The sequence below is a fragment of the Rhinoderma darwinii genome, chromosome 3 (genome assembly GCF_050947455.1).
Source record: "Rhinoderma darwinii isolate aRhiDar2 chromosome 3, aRhiDar2.hap1, whole genome shotgun sequence".
NCBI classification, from domain to species: Eukaryota; Metazoa; Chordata; class Amphibia; order Anura; family Rhinodermatidae; genus Rhinoderma; species Rhinoderma darwinii.
In genome coordinates this window covers 27434139-27452371 of record NC_134689.1, presented here as the reverse complement: position 1 = coordinate 27452371, position 18233 = coordinate 27434139, and the positions used below count along the sequence as shown (strand labels likewise).

The following is an 18233-nucleotide window of genomic DNA, read 5'->3' as shown; positions in this document are numbered from 1 at the left end:
ATTTTATAACAATTTTCCTACATTTAATATGGCTAATTGACTTTACAAGTACATACTATATGCCGACTGTCAGAATTGACATCACTATGCTTATAAGTATTTATGTAAAAGAGGAAATATGGTGGCCAAAGGGTCAGCTCCAACCAAGCAGCCACCTGTATAGAGTTTTTATGTCTTTGCTCTGCTGATGTGGTTAGATAATTTGCTTTCTTAGGAAATAGATGTAGCTGATATTCAGGAAGGCTGTCTTCATTCTTCCATGAGTTTCCTCCTTTTAGCTTTTCCGTGTTATTAATGAATTTGTCCGGTGCCCATGATTTTTGCTGTAATGTCCTCTGCCCCGTACCACCAATGCCTCATTCTTACCAAGTCCTGGCGTCTTCTGGCCGGCACCGCTCCTCTTCCCTGAGTTCAGCTTCTGACGATCTCCCACACTGTTGACACTCTCCTTCTGCTCCTAGTGTGCGCGCTGACTCTCCCTGCCTGAACAATTAGGTTTTTCCTAGCTGGCCTATTGATACTCTGCATATCTACGTCATTGGATTTCCTGCGATTCCTCTACCTTTTAACTTTCCTTACCTGCCGCCTGCCCTGACATCTTACTAAGTAACCCGTGACGAACCTTTGCTGCCTGCCCAGATCTTTGCTCAACCAACCGTGAGTGCCTCTTTGCCTCTTCCCGTGAACTTTGCTAAACCTGACCTCGCATACTGTCTATTGGTTTTGACCATCATCAAGGGAGACTACTCTGGGGGCAGCTACCTGGGGTTACACTGCAACATAGTCCAGACCCTTGTATAGGCGTTAAAGGGTGAATACCAGGGCTCCCCTTAGACTGCGTTTCCCGGTTTAGCCCCACGTCAAATCCCTTGTTCACATGGTGGGTTCACACCACACTGTGCTGGCCCCATGACAGATTCATTATCCACAGGCCCCATGACATTTCCTTTATTGCACGAGAGCAAAATTTTTTGAATATATTTATTAGACTGATGGGAAATTCTCAGTAAAAATAGAAAGCAAATTAAAGCCATACAAAATGCGCGGCGTCTGGGAGTTTGAAAGAGAGATCAATTTGTAGTATTGAAGATAAAACACATAAGTTAAAGTATGAAAGTCACTTACCTCCACTTGTGCAAGCACCCAGAAGATTCACAACGTTCTCATGATGACCCAGGTGGCTGAGAATTTTAAGCTCGGACATCAATGCTTCCTTCTCGTCTGTATGGGCACTGGCTGAATAAAAGAGAAAAGGAGTCTCAGTTTTCTCTACAGTAAGTGACAGCACACTTTTTTGTTGGGGTTGAGTTCCAAAAAAGGATATAAATTCAAAGGACTCTTCTGAATCATGCGTTTAGTGAGTTCTGACAAACCAATCACCGTGTTTTTGCTGCAGAAAAGGAGGACACCCAATGGTATCATCCAATATAGGTTTCCCATTGTTATCGGCCATAAGCCCTATATACTTACGTATTGTCTGAGACGGGAGTTTTGTAAATTTAATATATGCTTTTACTTACAGTTTTATGTTGACTTTGACAAAATGGTTGTATGAGGAATCAAGGCAGTGTAGGTTATAGGTTATAAGTCTACAAAAGTCTAAAACACAAGAGTAAACATAAAGCAATTCTGAAAAAGGTTCCTAAACTTTACTTACGTTTTAACATTTTCACAGCAACTCTGAGAGCTGAGTCATCTTTCCCCATCCCGAAGGCCGTGGCTTCCATTACCTTTCCAAACGCACCTGCTCCTATAGTCTTTCCTGTATGGAAGATGACGCATTTTAACTTTCATCCTCTTTGATGACTACTTAGTTCTCTTTTATAAAACCACAGGAAATTAGCCAGCAAGGCACAAATGTGTGGACTTGCAACATTTTACTGCTAAGCAAGAAATGATAGAAGAGCTAATGTAGACCTGTTATTAGACAGTGCTTGAAGGGGTTGACCATGATTAGAAAAACATGGCTGCTTTCTTCAAAAACCAGTGCCACACCTGTTCACACGTTATGTCTGGTATTGCTGGACTAGATTTTCCAGACTTTCTTATAGGCCTTGAAGGACAAGTCTATAGGTGGCCTTACTGAAAGAGAATCTGTTAGGTAGATGAGATATCTTGAGGACAAGTGATGGATTAACGAAACGGACAGCAGGCCACCAAGTGTAGGTGAGGAGTTTGGGAAGTAGGAACAGAGGCCCGATGCCTTATTGGATAGAGGAGTTCGGGTAAGGGGTGGCCTTAGTATAGACTTACATGGCAAGGGAAAAGTAAGTGTGTTTCTCTTACGTTCTTCACAGCGAGAAGAGGACCTGTTGCTGTCTGTAGGGGGTTTATTTAAATGCTATTGGTTTGAACATCTTCTTGTTGGGTTTATAAGATGGTATTGAGGGCGGTTTGGTTTTTCTGGGTGGGGGTAGTCGGACTGTCGAGTAGGTTTTTTTCAGCATCCTCCATGGCAAATAATTGGAATTAGATTGTTTGGCCTACATGCCCGCTGCCTAGCAGAGGCTTGGCATAAAAGGCAAGCAAGTCTAGAGTGCTTAATATACTTTAATGGCATTGATTGTAATCGGGGCAGGGTATTTTGTTTGGATGTATGTTTGTTTTTAATAAAGATGTGGCCCTCTCACTCAAATCACAAAATGAGTAATGTTTTTTGTGTTCTAGGTAAGGGGTGTTTTTTTTTTTTTAGGGATAGGGGCATCAGGCAAAGTTTGCAGTAAGTTTCTTCCCTGCAGCTGTCAATAGGAGCAGTTAGTCATAGACTACACAAAGAGGAAATCTCATGTGAGTAACTTCTGATAGGCGGCTCATATGTTATATCCTTTTGGGGGGAGGACATCAGAAGGGAGGCTCGGAACAGGTGCGCTGTGCGGTTTTAGAATAATGGATGGCACTACTGTAGTATTTAATCTCATTGGCTGGTACTATTATTAGGATTCTTTTATATGCTTTGTATGACTGGCTTTATTATAGGGATACTGTTTATTTTGTTCTATTGCATTGAAACAATGTCCAGCACTAGACTGGGTAATATTTGGACACTATATGGGTACTGGATATTATATGAAATGTTTTATTTGGAATGGATTGTACTGTTGTTTGGGCACTACAAGGCATTTTTTTGGGCAGTATTAATAGAGCATCATATGAAACTTATTTTTACATTACATTTTCGAATTATATGAACACTCTTTGGCAGTACTAACATTGAGCACTCTATTGTGGCATTATTTGGGCACTTTAAAGTAATGGTCTGGCACTTTTTATTGCTTAGCAGTGATACATGTATGTTTGGGTTATTTGGGCATTTTTGCACTGATATTTGGGCATTGAATTGTGGTGCTATGTAAGGACTTCATGACTACTTTAACTTTATTTATATGTGCATTTGATTGGTTTAGGGCAGGGCTACATGGATGGCAGCATCAGGAACTTTTTATTATGGCCTATAGAAGCAAGCTATAAATTTAGATTTCAATTTATATATTCATTTTACTGTTAAATCCAAGCAACCGAAAATAATGTCATACAATGTTGGGTTTTGCATTTGTTCATCAACACTGCAAGATGTTGGTTGTTCACGATAATGCCAGTAGTAGGCGCTACTTTAGACAAATGTGTTACGTACCAAACTGTAAATTAGCTCTTGGAAACTCCCATCTCTCGTTGTATGGCAATTGTGTAGGGTCAATGCATAAGTACTGATTGCCTTCAGACATCTGAACCATCTGCCAGCGAATTGCATATTTAGGTTTCTGTAATAAAAAGTAAGAAGATGGTGCAGATGAAGATATATTTAAAGTGACAACATTTCAGTATTGTTTCCATTTCTGCTTCACTGCAAGACGGATGCACTTTTATATTAAAATGCAATTTTGGCACTGTTTAATTATTGTTATGTGCGTATATTTGGCACACCCGTTTGAAGGTGCCACCACTCATATACAATATTTATTTTTTATAGGATCCCCTTGTATTGCTAGGAGTAGGTGACTTTCAATATAGCTAGAAAAAAAGACGCTATACATAGTTTAATCCCTTGTATAAATTGGAGAAAACCACAACCTGAGGGTCTGAATGTCAATTTTTTGCCACTTTGAACAACTTAGTTTTTTTTACATCACTCTATAGGTATACGTCAGAGGTATATGTTGTAAATATTCCTTCGACATATACTTCTGATGTATACAACTGTAAAGCCATATAGTGGCATACATCGACCTTAGGCCAGAATGTACCACAGCGCCGTATACAGTACATTTTTTGGCAGTGACCCGCTGTATAGGATAGCGTAGTCTTTTGGACTCTGTTGGGTGAATGGGGGTCTATGGCTTACTCGCCGAATGTGTTCACATAGAGTGATGTGAACAGGAGAAAGATTAATAAATTCCTGGAATTATCCAAAGTAGGCAGGGATATTTATTGTTGTTTTGGATGTACTGGAAGCACGACCCAAGGACTAAGGCCTCATGTACACGACCGTGCACGTAATTACGATCCGTAATTATGGGCGCGACCGGCCGCGGATAGCCGGCCATTTTTATGGGCCGTGCTCCCATTATGAAGTATAGGAGTACGGTCTGTAAAATAAAAAAATAGGACATGTCCTATTTTTTTCGGCAGGTTTCTACGGCACGGACACCCTCCCGTAGACATACGGGAAGGTGTCTGTCGGCCATAGAAATGAATGAGCCCGTAATTACGGGCGATTTTACGGTCGTGTTCATGGGGCCTTAGGGTATAAACTATGAGTGGTTCACATTGTGGGGGTCAGATCCAAGTCTGAATATATATCCATTTTTTATTCCTACCCTTAAAAAAACACAAGAGACTTAAAGGATCGGAAGTACTTAGGTCTTTCTGATTCTTTTTTTTCTTTCTCTTTTTCATGTTTTGTATGTCATTTTATGTTGTCAACTTTTTTAAAAATATTTTTATATGCACTGCACCTTTTATGTTAATACTTTAAACTTTAAGAAGTTTGGTCACAGTCTTCCTTAGAGGAGTGTGGCGAGTGGTGTTCACATGTGTTAGGTACATATAGGCCCAAATCTCAGTAGGTGGTGGCAGCGAATTGTGAATGTGGGGCGTATGGACTGTGTTGGGGTGTGATCTCTGCTCAATTTGCAACCTATATGATAACCTATATGATAATAATATGAGAGCAAGATTGAGTGAGTGAAAATAGATTAACCCTTTACAGTCGCTGTGAAGATGTGTACAAGTCTGTTTAAGAAAACATAGAACACCAACCCTATAAAAATATATTGTGAAATCAGCGGAGAATTTTGCACCTTAAACTAATTAGGTTAACAGGACGGAACTGTCTACGCTTCATAAAGCGCCTCCTATTTTTCTATTTATAAATTATTCCTAAAAGGATTGTGAACCGTGTGTTATACAAAGAGACTGTCTACATTCAGGGAATATAAGGGCCCATAGTCTTCTCATGCTACATTAGAGATAAGCATCACTATTGAGGCTCAACTTCATTTTTATTCATTTAGAAGAAAATCCTTTGTTTCTAATTTTACTGACGCTGACATAATTCTTTTTCACTTTACGCTATACAACAGACTTCTGATTTGAGATTATTGACATTTCCCTTTGTTTCTGTTCCTATTTTCGTGACCAGTATTCAGATTTTTTTTTCCGTATCTGCAAAACTAAGGCTTGGCTGAGATTTCTCAAGAGTTATGACATTACGCTTCCTGTTTGGTTTCTAACCACATTTCTGCTGGCTTTTTATTTTTCCATAAATATAACTGTACTATGCTGTTGTATAGTAAGATTCTTTAAACATGGCATAAAGTAATCTATGTTCTCAGATGTTCCAAAAAATAAAAGCAAATGGAAGTCAGATCTCCATCTACTGACATTTTGCTGAACCAAACTGAGAAAGCACAGCTGCAGTGTAAAGCATGGAGGGGGGTAATAGATCAGCGTAATCTTTCGATGAGACAGGATGATTTTAGACTGCCTTTATACAAAGTAGCTACTCTTTAGTCATTGATCATTGCTGTGTCGGAATTGAGCAGAACTTAAAAGGTAGAAGCTAAAGAAAATAAATATCAATATACCCGCTATTATGCGCTCATAGCAGATGTCAATATCAGTTTCATATGAGCTCTTAAAATGGTCTCTAACCTATGGCTCTCCAGTTGTTGCAAAATTATAACTTCCAGCATATCCTGGCAGTTGCAGGCCGTCAGGGCATGTTAGGAGTTGTAGTTTTGCCATAGCAGGAGAGCCAGAAGTTGAAGACAAATGCCTTTACACCATATGAAACTTAAAAATTAGCCTTCTCCAAAATTCAGATTTCTCTAGAGTTCTTTTGTTTGTAGGCTGCTCTTACAATACTATGTGATTCACAGATACGTACAGTAGGTCTCTCTTTGGGTCCAATAGTATTTAGTGAGTTTGCTTGGTCTCCATTGCAGACTGTATAGTGGTGGAGGGTTTCAGCATTCTCCCAACCAGACACAAGTCCAGCACCTCTTACAAGCCTATTTTTTAGACATTTGGATTGGACAAATGGATGTACTTTTATAAACTGTAGCTCCATCTCCACCACCCCTTTCCATATGCTCTATTAGGGCTTCATGAACCAAAAGGAAAGCCGCTGCAAACTCGGCAGGCTCCACCTGACCTTGCATTACATATGCGACTCTTCATCTGGATGGACATCATGGAATACTATGTTCCCCTACAATGGCTGCATTGAACTTTCCCTGGCGATGTCAGCTGATCACAGGGGATTAGGGAAGCTGATCCAAGGCGATCAGTCGATCACTGAATGGCTTCATTCTAAAAATAGTTAGTCCAGATGCCTTCAAAGGTTTTGGATAACTAGCAGTATGTGGACATAAAAAATTTTCACCAATATTAAATTATACCTAAATTAGCGCTCAGTGGTAGCAGCAAATCATACAGGAATAAGCAGATCTGCCTGATGCTTATGGACAGGTTCTATGCAACAGAACAGGGATATTTAATAGAAAATGGAGCAAGAAGACATATCCATAGCTTCAGTCTGAATATCCACATGGCAAACTGTTGCTCTTCAGAGTTTCACTTTAAGATTCAGACCACGTGACCAAAGCTTAAGGCCCTGTTACACCGGCCGACACTCGGCCAGTACAGCGAGCACCGATCAACGAGACATCGTTGATTGGTACTCGCTTGCTCCTGTCACACGGATCTATGGATGGGGACGAGGGGTCATTACTCCGATCGCTTGTCCCTATCCATTATCATCATGTCGGCAGCGCGTCTCCCTGTTTACACAGGGAGATGTGCTGCCGACAACGATAATCTTTTACTTTTTTAAAACAATACGATCAGCAGATGATCGAGCATTTGCTCATCCATTTGCTGATTGCTGCCCTGTTTACACCGGGCAATTATCATCAACGAGCTTTATATGAACCATCGTCTGCGCGATAATCGTCCCGTGTAAAACCCCCTTTAGTCCCTGCTGTGAATGAAGCCGGGGCAACAGGAGGAAATTCCAAGCTTGTGCGTTTGTCCAGAGATTACAACATCCATTTACACGAGCAGATATTTGTAATGGTGATCTTCCATACGATTGCTGTAAGCGATCAAATAGCAAATACAGGCAAGTATTTACACACATTGCCTCAATAATCGTTAAAATATATAGTATAGTTTGGTCGCCTATTTAACAATGTCACATATTTACTTTCAATCCAATTCTTATTTACGTTGAGCCTGTACATCAAGGAAGCTCGCAACGTACACGTTAAACGTGTCCATAGTGCTCCATTGTCAGGCGGAGGCCAAAAGAGTGTCCTTTTGGCCTCTATCTGGCTGGCACACATCACTATACTGTAAAAAAAAAAAAGGTATGAAATAGCGTTACTGGACTCTGCGGGTTAATGTATACGTTTTTTAACATAAATGTCATCCATATACTTTTTTTTAACATGGTAGCCTAGGGGTGACGGACGCCACTCTATATCGTCCGTCACAGGCCTCCATTAAACAAATATATAATGAGCTTTTCAAAAACTTTTCATGAAGTATATGCTAAACAAATACCATTATAGTCTATGGGTGACAGATGCGTTAGAAGAATGCCTTAAAATGGTATCCGTCACCCATAGACTATAATGGTATCTGTTTAATGGATGTCATAAACTCTCATGACTCCTTGTCATGACGTACCCGTTAACAGGTACCATTGTGGCCTTTGGTGACTGATGCCACTGTTGGGCATCCGTCACAGCCTACATATACTGTACGTCGGGAGCGTTTTCCGCTGTTTACGTCAAACATCAGTCAGAAAACATGTGGCCATAGCCTTTTCTTTATCTTTCCCTCCTTTTGGATCCACTTCCGGCTTTGGATAAAAAAACTGCATCAAAACTGCACGTGTGATTCTGGTCTGATTAAAGTTTTATTTTTCAGAGCATGATTAAAATTAGAAATGCACATGTTTTGTAAGGAAAGTACGGTAACTTCTAAACTTTCTGCTGGCTTTACAAAATTATTATGCTACTAAAGACAAACAAAATGTTATGTATTGAGGCTAGGTGAATATTTAGAGATATACAGTATACAAAAAGGCACACAGCTACACAGCTCCTTGTATATTTAAAGGGCAAGTAAACTAAAAGTAAAAGCCTAAAATATCAGAGCTGATGAAATAGAAACTGCAAAACCACATTCAGTCAAACTTGGTAATTCATGTTCCAGTTCAGTTAATCCCAATTTCTTCTTCTCCTTCAAAAGATTTGAGATGGTGTTCTCACTCTGGAAAGCTTCTTAAAGGGGTTGTCTGCTTTGGACAATCCCTTGTCTAATTCTCAGTTTTCTCTCATCTAGTGGGTGAAGTCTAACTACTATATGTTTCCCATACATTTTTCCCCAACCTCTCTGTACAACACCCGCAGAAGCTACAGCAGCATGGAGAATATTATACAACAGTAATGAACAGTGTAGCTGTGAATCCAGAACTGGGGTGGGGGATAGAACTCTTGCTAGAAGCTGCATCAGCGTCCCTGTGTGTCTCTATCTCTCTCTCTCTCACCGCTCTTACTCTCTCCTTCCCTCTCCATATACTTCTATGGGCAGCATGTATGTAACCGATCCCTAAGTGAGCTGAAAATCTGCCTCGACTCTCAATACACATTTTAGCAGTAGATTGAGAGTAAATGTTAGGTGCAGGCGGGGTGGAGAAGTGCCTGATAACTGGAGAAAGGCATTATTTTCTTATGAGGTATATTACAAAGTTTTTTATATTCATTTGTACTATTGATTTATGCAATGTTTGTTGTAAGGTTAGTGACCATTTAATATGATTATCCCGCAGATATGGAAATATGAAGATATGAGAATGCAGCAATATAGGCTAAAGTTAGCTAGGATATTTATCCAAAAGGTCTGCCCCTGTCATAAAACATGCCATTTAAAAATAAACAAGTTATGCCAAAGAAAGGTCCAATTATATTGGGGGCAAAGGGAAAATATCCCAGCGACCTCAACCACGCAGTTCACTCCAGTCCTTCCGGCCCTTCCCAGCAGCAAGACATGGGACTTAAAAAGTTTTAAAGCAACAATATTAACCTTTTAATATGTGGCAGAAGAGGTGATTGTGCAGTCTTTAGTGGTATATATTAGTAAAGGTTGAAGCTCCATGACCGTGCCTGTACTGGTGGTGAAACAGGTTTATTGCCATAGGGAGAGGGGGATAAGCAGCTGCAACTCTTATCTAAAGGTAGAAGTAAGGATCATACAAGATAAAATGTAACATGCTGAGTCTAGTTTACTTCAATAGCAGATACAAGAGGACAGTGAAGCTGCTTTCATACACATCAGATTGTCGTGAGGCGATGTTGACATCAGCAAGATCTTCCGACAATTATGTAATGTGTATGGCCATTAGTAGTTATCCATCTATAATATAACACTGCTACTGGGGAGGTGAACACCACCACATTTTTGTGCCCAGGGGTCTCCACCAACCTTGTTCTAGTCCTAATGCTAATGGTCTATTTCCCTCTTGTCATCTAATCCAACTATACCTATCAATCAATGGGGCATGTGTCAATACAGTCTGATAATGTCCAATCAGTGCTGACAGTAACAGTTTGTATAGGGACACGCCCTATTGTCAAGAGGAACGGTAACACTCAGTTGTCAATTTAAACATATATTTCTAGGAGGAATAACAGAGTATCCACTAAAACAGACATGTCAGGAGAGGTGACAGCTCCACTTTAAGCGATTACATACCTGCTTGTATTTGTAAAAGAGAAATGCTGAAAGCAACAGGAAGAAGACTCCTAATACGGCCACTACTACCATCAGGGGGCTGAATTGTTCTGGGTCTATTTTGCTCACCATCAAAGCTGGAAATAATATGAAAATAATCAGAACAGAAATATTACCTACGATTTTATACTTTAGATTGCATTGCTATATTTTTAATCCTAGAGGTGGTAGTACTAATGGTGCACTGTGTGGCTAGCACTGTTATGGGGGGGGGGGGGAGCACTGTGTTGCTGCCACTATTATGAGGGGCATAATGTTGCTGGCACTCCTATGAGGGCACTATGGGACTGTATAAATTCTATTTTAGGCAATTTAAAGGAGCAATATAGGCAAAACTGTTACCGTGAGCGTTATGTCTAATGCCAGCCTGAGGGGGCAGTGCGTGACTGGGATTCTCTTTGGTTCTCTTTGAATCCCTGTGTCATGCACCGCCCCTCAGGGCCCGCACTAAGCATAACACAGTGCATCAGTTTTAACCAGATTGCTTCTTTAAAGGGGTATTCCCATCTGAGTCATTTATGTCATACCCAGAGGGTATGCCACAAATGTCTTTTAGAAGAACGGGGGTCCTCTACTCCTCTGTTCGGGACTCCAGAAAGGAGCAGACAAGGTGGAGAAGCGGCCATACATGTGTGCAGCTCTCTCTATTGTAGTTTGTAGTTGTGAAATACTGCTAAATTACAATGGAGATAACCGTATACATGGGTGACTACCTCATCTCCTCTTCTCTGGAGTGCCGAACAGGACATAAGGGGACCCCAAATTTTCCCATAGGTGGGAGTCAGAGGCATAACTTAAAGCTCCAGGGTCCTACTGCAATACAAAGTCAGTAACAGTGCTGGTGTCCTCATATAGAGCAATTGGGCACCCTCAGGGCCCAGGTGTGACCGCACACTCTACAACCCCTATAGTTACGCCCCTGGTGGGAGTCCTAGAAGTGCAACCCCTACCTATTAGACATTTATAGCCTACACTGTTGATATGCCATATGTCGCTCAAATGGGAATTCTCCTTTTAGTTTCTTTGTGGCCTTTGGGAGTTGTAAAATCTGACAATATGTTTCTCTAAATATTAGCCAATGTATCCAAAGTAACCAATCTGGCTCAAAAGTTTTGAGAGTTACTATTATTGTTGTTTTTTCATTATCTAAATAGCAGCATCTTATTCAGTATTAATGTATCCACCAACACCAGTCTGTGCCCGCAGTGGGGCTCCAAATTTAATTTCTTTAGCTCATAGACACTCAGTTCAATTTCATAGAAAGCCAGTTAACCTACTATGGGATTATAGGACATACATACAACCATAGCTACCACCTAAAATAAATAAACACTAGATACCTGAGGGGTGGAAAGATATTGCCCATGGCTGTCCTTACTAAAACATTAAATAACCAAAAATTAATTAACCTTAAAAAAAATATAATCAATAACCATAAATTATTTAACCAAACATCAGAAGTTCAGCCGTAAGCTTGAACTCAACTATTAAAAAGGCTTGACTCAGCCAACCATTCTCTTACCAACCTCCCACCAAGTAATACCTAGAGACAATGGTTTGGATTAAATTGACCACATCACCCACAAAACATTACACAACATGTGTGAAAAACAATCCATAATATATTAACATTTCGATTAATCGCACTAATTGCAACACAACCATACAACCACCCTACGGAAGGGATCCTCGGATCTACAAAGGCGCCAACTTGCCCACATACTGCATTTACCCCCAGCCATCCACCACCCTGCAGGAGCCCAAGCTAGAATAACCATGATAATTCCATATAATTTGGAGGGGACCATACCCACGATTAATACGTCCCACACCAATTTAACACCAACTCCAAGGATCCACAATCCGGCAACCTGCTGCTATGACACCACACAACCTGCAACCACAAATGCCTTGCAAAAATAAATAAATAAAAACACAATCAACCAGAGAGGCAATATCTCAAAAAAGGCAATAAAATAAAGAAATTAAATATCAAGACACAAAATAGGGGGTTCGGGCAGGACTACGCACTGCACTGCCCTGCACTACAAAGCCCGGGAAGAGATATAAAAACCTCCCCACCTAATCTCACCCCATAACTCTTCCACTTACTTTCCCTTTCCTACAAACCACGTCATGCTGGCCTTCACCCCACAGCTTTTAACCTGTGTCCGGCCATCCTTTACCCAAACTTCTAACAAAAAGAGGCTGTGACGAATATGGCAAAACATGGCTTGCAGGTAGCCGTACTGTTCATATACTGATGACCTATCCGGTGGATAGGTCATCAGTTGTCCGGTAGTGGACAACCCCTTTAAGCTATGTACATTGAACTCAATAATAAACAGTATCCAGCAAACTCCTCAGGTCCCCTAGTGGAAGCCGCAGACAAACAGAATTAAATCATTTTACTCTACACATGTATCAGAATAACGGATCTCTCACTGTAATAAAGATGAATTTAGAAATGAATCAGTAAAGCATGTTGGCATTCACTATAAGCCAGCCTATGCATGTCATGGACTGCAAAGTATACCGTAAAGCAAAATTCCACCATGGACCAAAATGTAATTATTGAAATGTAAGTTAAAAGTTGCGTGAGGTTGCAAATACGTTTCTTTAGGCTTTTAAACCCAAGTTCAGAAATCTTAAATTTGGAGATTCTTTCAGGGGTCAAGGTTTTCAGTATTATTGATGGCAAGAATAGTGAAGTCTACGGTGAACCTCGACAGACCACAGTAAAATCAATAGGGTCTATCAATCTAGGAACCTGCTGCAAAACCGCAATAAAACCGTGCCATAACCGTGCCCAACAGGGCATACCACAGTTTTAAAAATGTATGCTGCACCATACCCTGGTAACCAGGCCATTTTCAACGACACTGTGTGAATAGGATCTTATAAAATCCCACATACTATATTGTAACACCTGTGGCACTACAGGACAGAATATGTGTTAAACGTCTGATGGTGGGGGCTCCACCGCTGGGACCCAACAAATCAATAGTAGGGAAGTCCCAAACCCCCCGTTCTCTACTTATTGCACCCCCACAGGCAAGATCTTAAATGGAGCGGTGGTCAAGCATGTGCCCTGCCGCTCCATTTAATGTCTATGCCGTCTCCATCAGTCCCATAGACTTTGAATGGAGTGGCACCATGCATGCTCATCCGCCGATCCATTCAAATATTTGGAGGAGGAATGAGAAGGAATGGGAATTTTGGGACCTCCATTTAAGTGATTGGTGGGGGTTCGAGGTGATAAATGTTGATTCTGTGAATACCCCTAACCATGTTATTTACCCAATCCAAGCAGTAAAAAACCACAATGAGTAAAAATCCTCTTTTCATCAGTCTTAATTTTGATGTTAAAGGGGTTGTTCAAGATTAGAAAAAAAGGGTCTGAGGCTCTGTCACCACATTATAAGTGCCCCATCTCCTACATACATAAGGAGATGGGTGCTATAATGTAGGTGACAGCAGTTTTTTATTTAGAAAAACGATCTATTTTTACCACGTTATGAGTGATTTTAGCTTTATGCTAATTAGTTTCTTAATGCCCAACTGGGCTTGTTTTTACTTTAGACCAAGTGGCGTTTTACAGAGGAGTGTATGACGCTGACCAATCAGTGACCAATCAGCGTCATACACTTCTCTCCATTCATTTAGTCAGCGCATAGTGACACTGCGTTGTTCACTACGTGTTGTCTTATACTGACACATTAACGTTACTGAAGTGTTTAGACAGTGAATAGACATTCCTTCCTGCCAGGACGGGATGTCTATTCACAATCCCGACACTTCGCTAACGTTTGTGTGTGATTTACAGCAGAGCAAGCGTAATCTCGCGAGATTAACTGTAAATGGCAGGTTACAGTGAGATTACGCTTTGCTCTGCTGTAAGTACCACAGAAACATTAATGAAGTGTCGGGATTGTGAATAGACATCCCGTCCTGGCTGGAAGGAATGTCTATTCACTGTCTAAACACTTCAGTAATGGTAATGTGTCAGTATAAGACAGCACATACTGATCTAGCAGAATTCCTATGCGCTGACTAAATGTATGGAGAGAAGTGTATCACGCTGATTGGTCACTGATTGGTCAGCGTCATACACTCCTCTTTACAACGCCCACTTGGTCTAAAGTAAAAACACGCCCAGTTGGGCATTAAGAAAGTAATTAGCATAAAGCTAAAATCGCTCCTAATGTGGTAAAAATAGATAGTTTTTCTAAATAAAAAGCACTGCTGTCACCAACATTATAGCGCCGATCTCCTTATGTAGGAGATAGGCCACTTATAATGTGGTGACAGAGCCTCTTTAAACAGTGCCACTCTTGTCCATGGTCCTTAACTGGTATTGCAGCTCAGACTTATTCACGTGAAGGAGAAGGCCGTAGTTTCAGAAAGTTGATGTATAGATGGATGATGGATGATTAAAGCTCTGTTTAATTTTTCAAACCAGCGATGAATGAGTATTTGATGGATGTTTTCCATCAGTACAACCCCCTGGGATTATACATTTACCAAAAAGATGTGTGACAATAGGTTATCACTTACCTGGCTGAACGGGGCTATTGAATAACATCTTTGTAGATGTGTTACCGGCAATGTTCGAAGCTGTACAGAAAATGGTAATATTGTACAGAGATCCACTTGGCCTCATGGTACTTATCACTAGATCTTCATGTTCCTCCTGAGACTGCTCGCCTGTTAAAGGGACTTTTTCTGCATCTGTGCAACTGCAAAAAAGAGGGAAATCTGATGTGATTTGAAGAAGGGGAACAGATTTTGCCTATATTCTATAATTCACATGCACATCTAGGGGATTAGCTATAAGGGGTACAGATGTAGCAGTTGCACCTGGGCCCTGGTGCATTTGCAATATAAGAAGACAACAGTGTTATAAGGGTAAGTTCACACGTAGCGTAAATATTGTGGATTTTCAAAAACAGATTTAGTTGCGGAAAATCCGCAGCATAAAACGGTAGCAGCAAAGTGGATGAGATTTCAACAAATCTCATCCACACCCTGCATAAATTCTGAGCAGAACAAATGCTCAGAAATTGTCCTGCGGTGCGTTTTTGTAATTCGCAGCATGTCAATTGTATTTGCGTAATCACTGATTATTTGTTGTAGGTTTTCACCATTGAATTCAGCACAAAATGCAACTCAGAAAAAAAATAATCTTATACTTACTGTGTTTCAATCACAGGCTGCAGCGGTCACATGGGATGAAACGTCATCCCAAGAGGCCGGCCTGCAGAACGGAAGAGGGACGCATCGCCACGGCTATGTAAGTATCAAACTGTTTTTTTTTCTTTTTATGTGCAGTTTTTAGCAGCGGACATTCCGGCCGAAAAACTGCACCACCATTTGGTGCAGTTTTTCGTCCGGAATTCCCAACGGCGCCCATGGCGGATATGCTGTTTGCTTCTACGCAGCCCATCTGCCCTGTGTGAACATATCCTAAATGGCACATGGTAGGTAGGGGGCCATGTTACAGATTTTTCACTGAGGTAGTAGCTTCAAGTTACGCTTCATCCGTTTATGCACATCTATAATTCTATGTGAGCTAAACCGCCTCGACTCCAGAAAGAAACATTGCTGCACACTATTAAAGAGATTTGTGTTGCTGCTCATGTATGTACCTAAGGCCCTGTTCAAATCAGCGTTGTCCTTCCATTGTGGGGTTCCGTCTGAGGTTTCCGTCGGAGGTTTCCGTCGGTTTAACCTCTCAACGGAAAGGCAAACTGAATCCTTAGCTTCCATTTCCCTCTCCATTGATGATGGTGACAGAAACATTGCTAATGGTTGTAACGTCCATGGTCGCTGACCACGAACTCCTTCCAAACTCTTTTCTTTGAGATTTCCAGCACGGGAAACGAAATCTCGTTTAGCTCCGTAATCTCGCGAGATTTCGTTTCCGTTGCTGGAATCTCACAGAAAAGATTCAGAAGTGTCAGGATTCTGAATAAACATGACGTCCAGGCTGGATGGTCATGTATATTCATTATCAGGACACTGTAGTAATGTTAGGGCTTGTGTATGTAGCTGCACATAGTGATATAACTATATCGCTAGTGCAGTGTAAATGAATGGAGAGGAGTGCATTATGCTGATAGGTCAGCGTCATGCACTCCTCTGTACAACGCCCACTTGGTCGAAAGTAAAAATACGCCCACTTGGGCATTAAGAAAGCTCATTAGCATAAACCAAAATCGCTTCTAACGTTGTGAAAATAGATCGTTTTTTAAAATAAAAAGCATTACTGTCACCTACATTACAGCGCCGATCTCCTTATATAGGAGATAGGGCACTTATAATGTGGTGACAGAGCCTCTTTAAGGAGCCAAAGAGCACACATGTGTGAGATTGAGCTGATTGCTCCCAGATCACCCTGGACTATAAGAAGAGCTCTGCCCCTCCCTGCAATGCCTGATCGTTGTTGTCATTACCCTAGTTTGTCTCTGCAAATGGTCTCCTAGTGTCGTCCAGTTCCCAGTGTTTCCCGTTTCTGCTACCTGTAACCTCTATCCCGTGTTATCCTGGTCCGAGTGCCGTATTGAGTTGGAGTCGTGCTGTGTACCACGTCTGTCCTGCTACACCCCGCCTGGTGCCTGCCTGCTGCCTAGTCCCATCCGAGCCTGTCTTGCTACTGTCTGAAGCTACCACGGGTACACCTATGCGAACTATAGACTTTAACCTGTGGGCCAGCTGCCATACCGTTAGGGCGGTACGGCCCAGTGGGTCCACGCACTCTACGTGACAATGCTTTCCGTTTGTCACCGTTGTGACAGGGTTCCGTTGTTCCTGATGGAACCAATATCGCCGTCGACTGAACAATGACACTATGTCATTGTTCAGTAACAACTCACTATACATCACTATTTTATAATGCCCTGATAGGTAAGCAGGGGCCAAAGTATAAAAAAAACACAGTATGCTAAGCTTATTGCACATTACTGTCCCTCGTTACTATCACATAAACTTCAGTTCTCACCTTATATTAGGGCATTGGAGCCACTGAATGGTTGGTAATGTAAACCCTTGTGATGTGCATTTTATTTCCTGACTACCATTCACGGTATTAGATTCCAAATCAACAGTTGGAGCACCTGGAACACATAAATAATAGAGCATTAAATCATTAGGGTCTCATTTCACAAGTTACCAGGCAGACAGCAAATAGCAATAATATCTGCTCAATTTTCTCGGGTAAATTTTTTTCTTACTTTCTGGCCGTTTTGATATCATGGGCATTTTGTGCCTGGCCTAACCGGCCTTTACCTACATGCCCGTTATTCGATGGTGGTGTTATTTATATTATTCGTTATTTTGTAAATGTAAAATAAGTTCACATTGTTCAATGTTTGATAACATTTTTGGTTAATAAAGCTGTCAACCCACAAAATAAGGCAATTCAACCTGTGTATGGTATTTAATTGTATTATTTATGTTAATTTTTATTCAGTCAGGTAGTTATCTAATTTTCTTGGTAAAATTATTTCCTAAAAACCGTTTGCATTGCTAGATCCCAGGGTGCATGCCAGTCCTCATGTTGGCATTCCTACCGCAATGTGCCTTATGTACTTATCCAAATAGGCAAATGCAGTGGCTGCCTGGGTTGGAGCATAACCAAGGAGCAGAAACCATTAACAGGGCGTACCAATTGTCAATAACAGTACTGGCGTCCTCTTATGGGGCAGAGGGGCAATTTGGCCTCTTTACACACCAGGGACCAAGTGTGACTAGAACCTCTGGTGCAGAGATGGTGCCCCTTAAGTTATGCCCCTGACCTATGTATTACTTACATTTGATCCCAGGAAGCATCTACTCTGTGTCTGTCTGAAAGGGAACAGATACCTGCTGCGAGACACCAACTTGCTCAATAGACCTTTCTGTCTCCCGGGAGTTTTTTATTTTAGTACAGGACC

General features: G+C 41.1%; 1 protein-coding gene across 1 annotated transcript in view; it reads right to left on the bottom strand.

Annotated features, from left to right (window-relative positions):
* CSF1R (colony stimulating factor 1 receptor) overlaps nt 1-18233 on the bottom strand; it is a 58459-nt gene that overhangs the window by 10957 nt on the left and 29269 nt on the right. Inside the window, exons 8-13 of the mRNA XM_075856187.1 lie at nt 17300-17414; nt 14857-15038; nt 10261-10376; nt 3632-3758; nt 1658-1762; nt 1126-1236 (exon numbers count right to left, since the gene is read on the bottom strand). Of these exons, the coding sequence (XP_075712302.1) occupies nt 1126-1236; nt 1658-1762; nt 3632-3758; nt 10261-10376; nt 14857-15038; nt 17300-17414 (756 nt within the window). The remainder of the gene's footprint in view (nt 1-1125; nt 1237-1657; nt 1763-3631; nt 3759-10260; nt 10377-14856; nt 15039-17299; nt 17415-18233) is intronic.